The 10607-nt window shown below is 36.1% G+C and overlaps 1 protein-coding gene across 1 annotated transcript; it reads left to right on the forward strand.

Moving 5' to 3' along the window:
- Window positions 1–355: 355 nt before the first annotated feature.
- Window positions 356–2129, forward strand: LOC149040529 (rhodopsin, GQ-coupled-like). The gene has a single exon (XM_089182468.1). The coding sequence runs from the start codon at window positions 371–373 to the stop codon at window positions 1274–1276; it is 906 nt and encodes a 301-aa protein (XP_089038594.1). The 5' UTR covers window positions 356–370; the 3' UTR covers window positions 1277–2129.
- The last annotated feature ends 8478 nt before the right edge of the window (window positions 2130–10607 follow it).

Below are 10607 nucleotides of genomic sequence, written 5' to 3' on the forward strand. Positions count from 1 at the left end.
AGATCTCTAAATTTTTTGTTGCCGTCTGTTTTTGGAGGCTTAAATTTCGTTCAAACAGTGGAGATCACTTGTGGCAAAGCTTTCCGCTTATTCAGTGAATATCGAAAAAGTTTTATATCATATTTATCGAAATTAAAAAAAAACTGAACAGGCTGAATGATTAAAATTCCGGATAGGAATCTCGCATAAAGAAACATGAGGATCAGTTTAAGTCAATGGACGAAACTTAGTTCTTCTAAACACGTTAAAGATGCGTAAAAAGCAATATTTGACATATTTCTTTATTGAGAATATTGAAGTCATATTGCATTTTATCTTTAATTGAACTGTTTTCTGTTATTTTTATGGCAGCCAACAGAGCTCGGAAAAAATGCAGCCTTTCTCCTCAGCTTCTCAGTGTATTCCATGGCTTGTGGTCCTCATCATCGAATGTCTGGCCATTGTCATCCTTAATATCATCACCATTGCTGTTTTTGTGAAGAAGAAGCGGCAGCTACAGCGGCGGAGTACATATTTGATCATCCATCTGGCGATAGTCGATCTCTTGGTGGGCGCAGTCTCTGGGCCGCTACAGATTGAAATCACAGTAGCGAGTTTCTGTCCTCAATGGAATTACAGACGAGAGACTACTTGGTCTCGTCATATATCTTTTGCATTTGTACATTTATTCTCGTTCACTTCCCTTACAAATCTTATTGCTATTTCTTTAGAACGGCTACACGCAACATTTTGTCCATTCAGGCATCGCTTTGTGAGGAAATGGGTTCATAGAGCTATAATTATTGTCATTTGGTTAATACCAATAGTTAGAGAAGCTGCTCAAATTTTTTTATGGGAAATTGCTGATGAAGTGGTAATTGCTGCTTACTTGTATATCTTATTTTATGCAGTTTCCTTATTTTCTATCTGTGTATCTTACATCCTCATTATCATCAAAGTACGATGTAGTCGTCATCCTCAATTCCATTCTAGGTCCAAAAGAGAAAGGAAACTGACGAGTACTGCGCTTATCGTCTCACTTATTTCTTTACTTTGTCTTCTACCATCGATGATATATCTAGTGTGTCTTCACCTTTCCTTCACTCGTTTTATGAATGTTCATATTTATATGGCTGTGTTAGTTTTATTTTTAGGCAATTCACTTGTAAATCCTATAATTTACGCTCTTCGGATGCCAGGATTCAGAGAAGTTCTATTACAACTAGTGTACAGGGTCCCAGACCTTTCTGGTATCGCCCCGGCAAACCTGCCACTTCGAAACCTTAGTAGAGCGTAGATTGATGGTAGGAAAACTATATATAAAAGTTTTCTTTTAAATAACTTAAACTTCTTAGCCGAGTAACATGCATTTCCATTTCATTTTTTGGTGATATGAGAGTAGACTCGAAGGATAGAAACAATACAAACATCTAAATGATTAAAATGAAGAGCGATGCATCTTGTCGCTTCTAGAAAACTACACAACGACATAAGTGGAACGATTAGTGAGCTTCCGGTCAGTTGGGTTTTTCTTTGTGTGGAACAAAAAAATCATCGAGGAATCTTCAAATAGCCAGTATAAAAAAATCGGAATTATTATGAGGAGAGAATACTTTCTTTTCCCATTGGAGTTACTCTTAAATTAAGTAAAAATTCACCGATAGATCTAAAGAAATAAATGTCACCGTGTTATTCTATTTCAAAATGTTTGTTGGCTGGGTCACTTTTCCTCTTTAATATTTTATATTCTCAGGTACTAACTGACAGCTTTTAAAGATTCAACTTTAGGATCTAGGAAATAGCTCATTTCCGATAGTATTTTGCAGTTTATCATGATGTACGATAAAGTAGAGAGCTTCGTCCAAATTAATTCAATACAGTGTGTGTACGCTTTCATCCAAAATTTCGGTTCAGCTGCACTCAACCTAATATACTCTAATTACGATCCCGCCTGTGGGACAGTGAAACGCAAGGCTGTCAATAAATGTCTTACTCATGAAAGTATTTTTAATTTAAGATATGAGATTACAACTGTATTAGTTTTAAAACAATAAGACTGTCTAATTTATGATTACACTTTTGAAGTCTTGTCCAGTATGTTTGCTTTACTTATGACCTACCTTGTAAGAGAATAAAGTCTTTAATTGAGAAATCATTACCAACTTTCAACAAAGCAATCTTTATGTAACTCCATACTATAGATGCACGGTCTTTATCACCGCTTTAAAGCTTTCTGTTCGTAAAACTTCTATCCATTTATCTTGCGAATACATAACTGGAAATAATATCCACAGCTGTAATTAATAACTTGAGTTAAGTTAGGAAATTTCTTGAACTGAATATAATAAGGAACCAAGTTTACAGAAGAAGTTTATTTTTAATAAAAGAAAATGACTAGTTCAGTGCAGATATAAGAATGTAAAATCCACCAGAGAAGTTTTTAAAGGAAAAGAGAGAATTTTTTGGACCATTCGTAATTACTAACACTAAAAAATGCCTCGTATTTTAGTTTTGAAATGTTTTATCAGCCACTTAAATTGCCTTCTTCTGTAAAATAACTGCTCCTGTAAACACCAAAAGCTTTTAACATTCCATTCAAGGTTTCTAGAAACTATTCCTCTCCATTCATTTAACATTCAGGTATAAATTCTCCAGACAAAGCTGTTTTGCTGGCGATTTGGGTTCACTTCGAGACGGAACTTTCTTTTAATTAACGACGTACAGGTGTAATTTATCTCACCTATTGTTCCTATTCATGACGAGTTTTTTATTCCTAAATTTGTTATTTATTTGTTAATGAAACATCCATGGGATTTGAGGGCAGACACCACCAAGGCAAACACATCATCGACGGAAAAATTACCAGTCAACGGAACGTGCACTTACTATAAATGATTCAGTTCATGTTGGTTGGTCATCTCAAGAAGAGAATTATTTTTTCTAATGAAACAAACATGGCTTTTTCATCACAATTTTACATGGTTTACGTTATATTAAATCTGCAAAGGAAAAAATATGAACGATCGAGACAATTAAATTTTATTATTTCGCGATTCATACTCAAAATTAGTTTGTTATAAGATAAAAACGCACAGTCTAAAATGAACCAACACCCTAAGAGAGATAGAACCAAATTAAAAAAGGAAAGGTTCTGCCTTCAGATAACAACAGCCCAAGTAGGACTGACTACCCGTGGGAGACAGAACCAGGTGAAAAATAGGAAAGGTTCTTCCCTCCGATAACAACAGCCCAAATAGGACTGACTACCCAAGAGAGAAAGAACTAGTTGAACCCGGTGACAAAATCGGGGATTAAAAGTTTAAAAAAATGAAGATTCTTCCCTTACGGAGATAAGACAGTTAATTAAGGACTGACGAGCTCTCGAATCTTCCGTCTTAGAGGGACGTTGTCGATTCTCTTCAAAACGTCTTACAGAGATTGAATATTTGGACTTCCAGAGAATCAGAAACTGGCATTTTTGTCGCGACTTTAATAATGACTTAGCGAACGACAAAAAGATACCTATTTCTTTGATCCGCGAGGCGATCAGAACTCAGCTGTTTTATTGTGAATATATTGACACCAGTGTCACGCAAGCGTGGGAGCGAGGCACACGATTCGCACGAACAAAACCAATCAAGTTTCGGCGTCCGACGAAAAACTTCACTAATGTTGTTTAATCATAATATGTTTTAATACAACGCCTCAAAATTTGGGATTGTTGGATTGCTTTAGCCCTTCCATAGTGACTACGATGAAAATTAGGCATTTTTGGAGTCTTATACCTTAAAATCGAGTTTAGGAATTGGTCGAAAGAACCTTTCAGGAGAGCGAGGTTTGTGTATACATTACACTTTCTGTTTTGTTCACCTTTCGGGCATACCTCCACCCATTACACAATAGCAGGTTTCTATCCTTTGGTTGAGAAAGATCTAATCTCACATCCGACGGAAGGTTAATCTCTTCTAATCTTTCAGATGTTTAAGATAATTAGCATGGAACATTTGAATTATGACACGAGAGCACTCTCGTGTTCTAAAATCCTGCCAAAAATTTAGGACATGCTTATAGGAGGGCCAGTCTCAGCCAAAGCTCTCAACATTTTCTTTTGTCTCATGAAATACAAAATAACTGAACTCGGACAACCTGTTCTAACCTTTCTTTCACGCACCGCTCAATAGTTTTCCGCTTTTGGTTTGTACAGTCACACAGAAAGTAAAATTCCAGTTCAGACAAGTGTGATATGTAGTTGAAAAGGATCAAATAAAGAGTAATATCGAGTTTTTATCAATTTTTTTGACGAACCGCTCCGTACTTTTTCCGTTGCCCAGACTTTCACCTTTGCAAAATCACTCAATAATTGAAACTCAAGCTCGGACAAGTGACAAAATGGAAGAGGATCATGAGTCAAAAAAAATATTAAAAAAAATTAATAAATAATATTGATCATACAAAAACAGATACATGCTTTCAGGGTTGAGGAGAGCACGTGGGTCCATCGTGCATTTAACAATCGCGATCGCGAGCTTTTCGAAAAGCTCTGAGAAGGTGTCACTTTATTTTTGGCAATGGACGGGAGAAATAGACGATAATTAAATCCCTGAAACATCCACACAATGGAAAATAAAAATAGAATCTTAATCATGCACTAAATGTTTTCCCTTCGGATCAAATGAATGTTTAGGTAGCTTTCAAAAACTGCTCTGTCACTTGTTTTCAGGGTAACTTTCCCATCAAAAGCATGGAAAGACGGCTATGCGTGTTTTATGCGACGCGTATCTTGTCAACGAAAAAGCGGTACTCAGCAGTTATCGAGATCAGGCCCAAACAGGTAAACTCGTAATTGGCAAAAAAGGTTACATAGAAACTGAAAGTGTTCGCCCCGTGGTTCGCGCAAGCGAGTGACGGATCTCTTGCGCGCGCGTTTTCACGATCAAAGATGTGCCAGAGAGAATGTCGTTACTCATTTGCAGCGCTAGCATTAGACACAAAATTTACGTACTTCCTACGGCAGTCCTTGCTGGAGCGTGACCACTGACCGCCTGTCCATTCTCAGAGAGAGCAGAACCGGCTAGGCCATAAGCAAATTTGTCAGATCTCAAAACTGTTTAAGAGGCGGGGGGAAGGGTTTGTCATAAAAGATGTGTAGTCATAATGTCTCGGTTAATGTATTGTAGGGGTTTGGGAAGGTAATTATCAAGCATTGATCAAACTTTCGAACCATTGCTATCCTTACATACACCGCATGATGAAATACTTGATTAACAATAAAAAAGCAATTGATCATTCAAAATGAAGATTCCGGAACTATATCAACTTTATCGATCAGTAACAGTAAAATGCCTTAACATTGCTGTGGATCAGTTATCCAGTCTGTTGATAGTTCGATACCAAATACATCGCTGGTATCCATAAAAATGAATCGAATAAACAGCGTAGCGATATGGCATCAGTAGCACTTTCATTTGCGCGACGAAGTGAAACATTTAATATGACGTTTAGTTTGTTTACTTATAGTGTGAAATTTTAAAGACTGCAAGTTTTCATCGAAATTCATTCACTTTACAGAAATAAACACCTCACTGTGGGCTGAATCACAAGCAGCGTAATGGCGAAGTTAATATCTCATTTAAAACATAAACTGTTGGAAGGCGAGAATGAAAGAAGTAACCGGTAGCGACAACCACTTTCGTTGCTTTCTTTCGAATTGGATTTCTGATCGAAGTTTTCGCTATTCTTCGATATGAACAGTAAGAAAAATTATGGAACGAACATCAACTAAGTTAATATATGTTATTTGCCGGCTGGGAGGTCCGTATGGTGAAAAACTGTGACCGAGGTCTTGAAAATACTGCCCGAGGCCGTAGGCCGAGGGCAGCATTTTCAAGACCAAGGTCACAGTTTTTCACCATACGGACCGACCCTTAGCCGGTAAATAACATATTTATTGTTTTTAAACTCGACGAAATTCTTTCCGAAAGAACCCGAATGACTTATGGCCGTAAATACGGCAAGATCTTCCATAAACTGAACAATTTTTGAGTGAGTAAATGGTAGTTAAAATAGAGGTGATGCAAATTTAAGAGAGATGCCTCAGCGAAACATTTTCATTTCCGTAACGATAAAGGTGATTTAAAAGGCTTCCAAACAAACTTTGAAACATTATTTTTACAAGTATCTGTCACAATCTGACACCTGTCAATTAGAGAGCGCGCAAAAAAAAAATCGTAGAAACATTTGAAAACCAACAGAACTAGTTTGGCAAGGACTGTCACGACAATGTTTTCTTAAAAATCAGTTAATGATCTAACGGAAAGTATTATTTACTCTCATCGACCATTCATTCATGTACGAAGATTTACCTCTGTTCATTAAGTAAACGGCGAGGAAAGTAATTGTGAGTAAATTCATTTTTTTATTTTGAAGTTGTGGGAGTTTGCTCGTTTGTTTGCTGTAATGGCGTGTTTAACTCTGATCTTTCCTTCACAAAAACTAAATTCGAACGGCACACTCCAACGAGACACAAGGGAATTTAATGCAGCCTTTTCTCAATTCCTTCAATTTCTGTTGTGCAATTTAAGGTACAAATGTCCAAATTGAACGGAATTGGAAAGACTCACCAGGAGCGTATATTTGTTGCAGAACTTAAATTAAAACTTCGCTCGCTTTTTTTTACTATGAACAAATTGCTCGAGAAAATTCAGATATTAAGTGAATGAAAGTTCCATCGTTCAGTTTAACTGTAACCAAATACCTCACGTTTCAACTTTCTGGGTACTTTTTGGGAACGATTAAAATTAATTGCAGACGGTTTTTAGGCCGCTTGTCAACCAACGTAATGACACTATTGTTTATACAAATTCATTCTGAAACCAATATTTTTCTGTCAACCAAAGTAATTTAATAGAGAGAAAAGGGAGGATTCATAAGTTATTTATCGGCTTGAGGTAGTGACCGACGTGTTTGCTTAAAAATACTGCCCAGCCGGAAAACGAGGTATATTTATGAAAAATGACAACGAAAGTTGGGATGTACTCGGCGGCTCACGAAAGCGTTACCGTGGCCCGTGGGCAGAGATAGGAAAATACTGACCGGGTAAAGAACCAATCAGATTGCAAGATTCGTTACCGTGCCCTCTAAAAAAACAATAAATGCTTATATTTACCTGGGAAAAGTCGTATTCCACAACGGTGTATGAGTAAACAATTCATCTCCTTAACCCCTCAGATTCAACAACATCAACATAGTGTCTTCCGCCCCGCAACACTCCGAGGAAGACTGGTAACGAAAGGCTGTATCGGTCCATCAGGAAAGTTTGATGAAGCACTCAACTCTTACAGACCATTTCTAACATTTATGAGCGTAAAAATAGAAGGATTTGAGATATCAGTGCGCAGCTCTGTGATAACAGCCCTGATATTCTTATCGAAAGGATATCACCTCAGTCCTAGACTCGTTAGAAGTTTGTAATTACATTTATTTAGTTAGTGCATGCTGTTGGTCAAGAACACTAACGACGTAAACTTAAAACCCCTGCAAATATTTCCTCGTGAGCCTTATAGCTTTGGAATTTCCTTTTCTTCTTTTCACTGATATATTATGTAGTCGGCATTTGTCATGCTAGAGAAATATATGTATATTTATATCCACGAAAGAAACCTTAGCTAAGTATTGAATCTTCGACGAGACTTTTCGGCATAGGCAAGTGAATTTTCTGAAATTGTTGTGATATTGAAGGTAATTAATCTTCGTATGTCTACTTTCATTTTTATGCTCCAGGTCTGATATCCGGCTTATGCGAATTCTGCATTTTGCGGTTTAAATAACTCCTTTTATCATGCTCAACCACCCCCACACACCGACTCGAGAGAAAGTACGGCAATATAATAATAACTCTCACTTGAATTGCTTCATTATGTATATATTTCCATACGTCTAAAATACAGCCTCCAAGAGTTTGGATTCGTTTATGTAAACTATGTAAATAAACGTAAAAACTCTAGGACAAAGTCGTCTCAAGAAAACAAAGACTGTAGGTGCCAAAAAGACCTTAAAACCCTATGCTTTGAATATTGCATGTTGACTTAAAGTTTTTATAGGAGGGTCTCAATGGGGTGATGACTTTTACGGCTAATGATTAAAACTTTTGGCCAATTTACAGCTAACAGTTAACATCTTTTTACGGCTTATTCTTTTTACGACTAACGGTTAAAATTTGTCAATTTTTACGCCTAACGGCTAAATGTTTTGGCCGTTTTACAGCTCACGGTTAACCGCATTGAGACCCTCTTATATGATCTGGGATCTGCAAATTGGTCACGCGATACACTCCTGTCTTTGAATCCTGGCTGAGCGTACACGAGAAGATTCATATAAGAGTTGACTAAGGATAGAAACAGTACAGAAATCTAAATGATTAAAATGAAAACCAATGCATTAAGTCGCTTATAGAGAATTAAGCAACGATACAAGCGTAACGATTAATGGGCTTCCGAAGGATTTTCTTTCGCTTGGAGTGGAACGAAAAATAATCGACGATGATGACTGAAGTAACCTATCATTTTCCCCTTAATTACCTCCTTTACGATCCCACCTGTGAGACAGTGAAACACAAGGCTGTTTATTATTTTCTTGTTCATGAAAATAGTTTTTAATTTAGGATATGATATTACAACAAAAAGTGAGACTGTCTACTTTATGATTATTCTTTTGAGGTCCTGTTCAGTATGTTTGCTTTACTTATGACCTACCTATAAAGTCTTTAATTAAAAAATTATTACCAACTTTTAACAACGCAGTCTTTATATAACTACATGTAAAAGAAGCATGGTCTTTACCATCGCTATAAAGATTTCTGTTCATAAAATTTCTACGCAGTTATCTTGCGAATACTTCATTAGAAATACAATCCAAAGCTGTCATTAATAACTTGAGTTAAGATAGGCAATTCCTTGAACTGAATATAATGAGGAACCAAGTTTTCAAGAGAAGTTTATTTTTATCAAAAGAAAATGACCAGTTCAGTGTAGACATAAGAAATGAAAAATCTACTGAAGAAGTTTTTTTTAGAGGAAAAATGAAAATTTTGTGGACCATTGATTATTAACAACATTAAGAAAAAATTTGAAATGTTTCCTCAGCCAGTTAGATTGCTTTTTCTGTGATATAACTTCTTCTAGGCCTGTAAACACCAAAAGTTTTCAAGGCTTTCAACACTCCATTCAAGGTTTCTAGAAACTATTCTTCTTCATTTATTTGGTATTCAGGTATTGATTCCCCAGAGGAGGCTGTTGTGTCGGCGATTTGGATACAGAACCTTTTTTGAATTAACGACGTACAGGTGTAGTATAGCTTATCAGTTGTTCCTGTTCACCTGCACTCAAAACGTCTTCCGAAATTTAGATATCATATGTCAGACATTTGGAAAACTAATTTCGAGTCTTGATAGTGGTGTGTTTATTCTTTATCACTATTCCTTGGCTTAATGTTTTTTTATTCATTCGAAAAACCACCTTTGGTCAAATTTAACTCTAACTTATTTTTAAGAGGATACGACGTACTTCATTATCAGTGAGGTATGTTCATAAGATTTCATTCGTTTACAAACTCTAACATCGGTGAGATGAGGTAAAACCAGGTAAATGGGTGGAGAGAAGTTATGGAAAATCCTTTGTCAGTCTGTGGAAAATTTGAGAATTTTAGTTTTTTTCCTTCTTTTAATGCTTATGAAACAGTTGATGAATTTGAGACCTCTTGTGAGAAGCCTGTTGCTTCTCAGCATTCGTTACACGTTCGTGACAAGACGATGAAAAGCTCTTTGTTGGTTTCATTACCGAGTACAACATTTACCATGTTAAAGAGAGGACTTGATCCCCTCTTGCTATCTTTGTTATCATATTTACGCACATCGACAATCTTTTACAAGTATGTGGAACATTTTAGCTTGTTTCTAATGATGCTTATAAAACGATTAAGGCAACTGAGATCTATTGTATAAAGGCTTTTGCTTACTCAGAGTATTTCAAAAGAATGTTGTATTGTTGAAAAAAGAAGAAATTTTTTCCAAAAATAGAGGGAGACTGAATTATCAAACTTTCAGATATGCATTGCACCAAAAAATAGGAACATGAAATTGAGTCAAAGCACAAAAGAAAGGTAGCAAATATAATTCTGTCGCTATGGTAATTCGGAAAAACTGATAAGTTTAGTCAGCATTGCACTCTTCCTCAGCATGCTGCTTTCTTTTCTATTTGAAAACCGCCCTTTCTGCATTTGACTTGAACTCAATTCGTTGGAGGCTTAAATTTCGTTCAAGCAGTGGAGATCACTTGTGGCAAAGCTTTCCGCTTATTCAGTGAATATCGAAAAAGTTTCATATCATATTTATTGAAATAAAAAAAACTGAACAGGCTGAATGATTAAAATTCCGGATAGGAATCTCGCATAAAGAAACATGAGGATCAGTTTAAGTCAATGGACGAAACTTAGTTCTTCAAAACACGTTAAAGAAGCGTAAAAAGCAATATTTGACATATTTCTTTATTGAGAATATTGAAGTCATATTGCATTTTATCTTTAATTGAACTTTTTTTTGTTATTTTTATGGCAGCTAACTGAGCTCGGAGAAA

Source organism: Pocillopora damicornis, chromosome 9 (genome assembly GCF_964200805.1).
Source record: "Pocillopora damicornis chromosome 9, jaPocDami1.2, whole genome shotgun sequence".
NCBI classification, from domain to species: Eukaryota; Metazoa; Cnidaria; class Anthozoa; order Scleractinia; family Pocilloporidae; genus Pocillopora; species Pocillopora damicornis.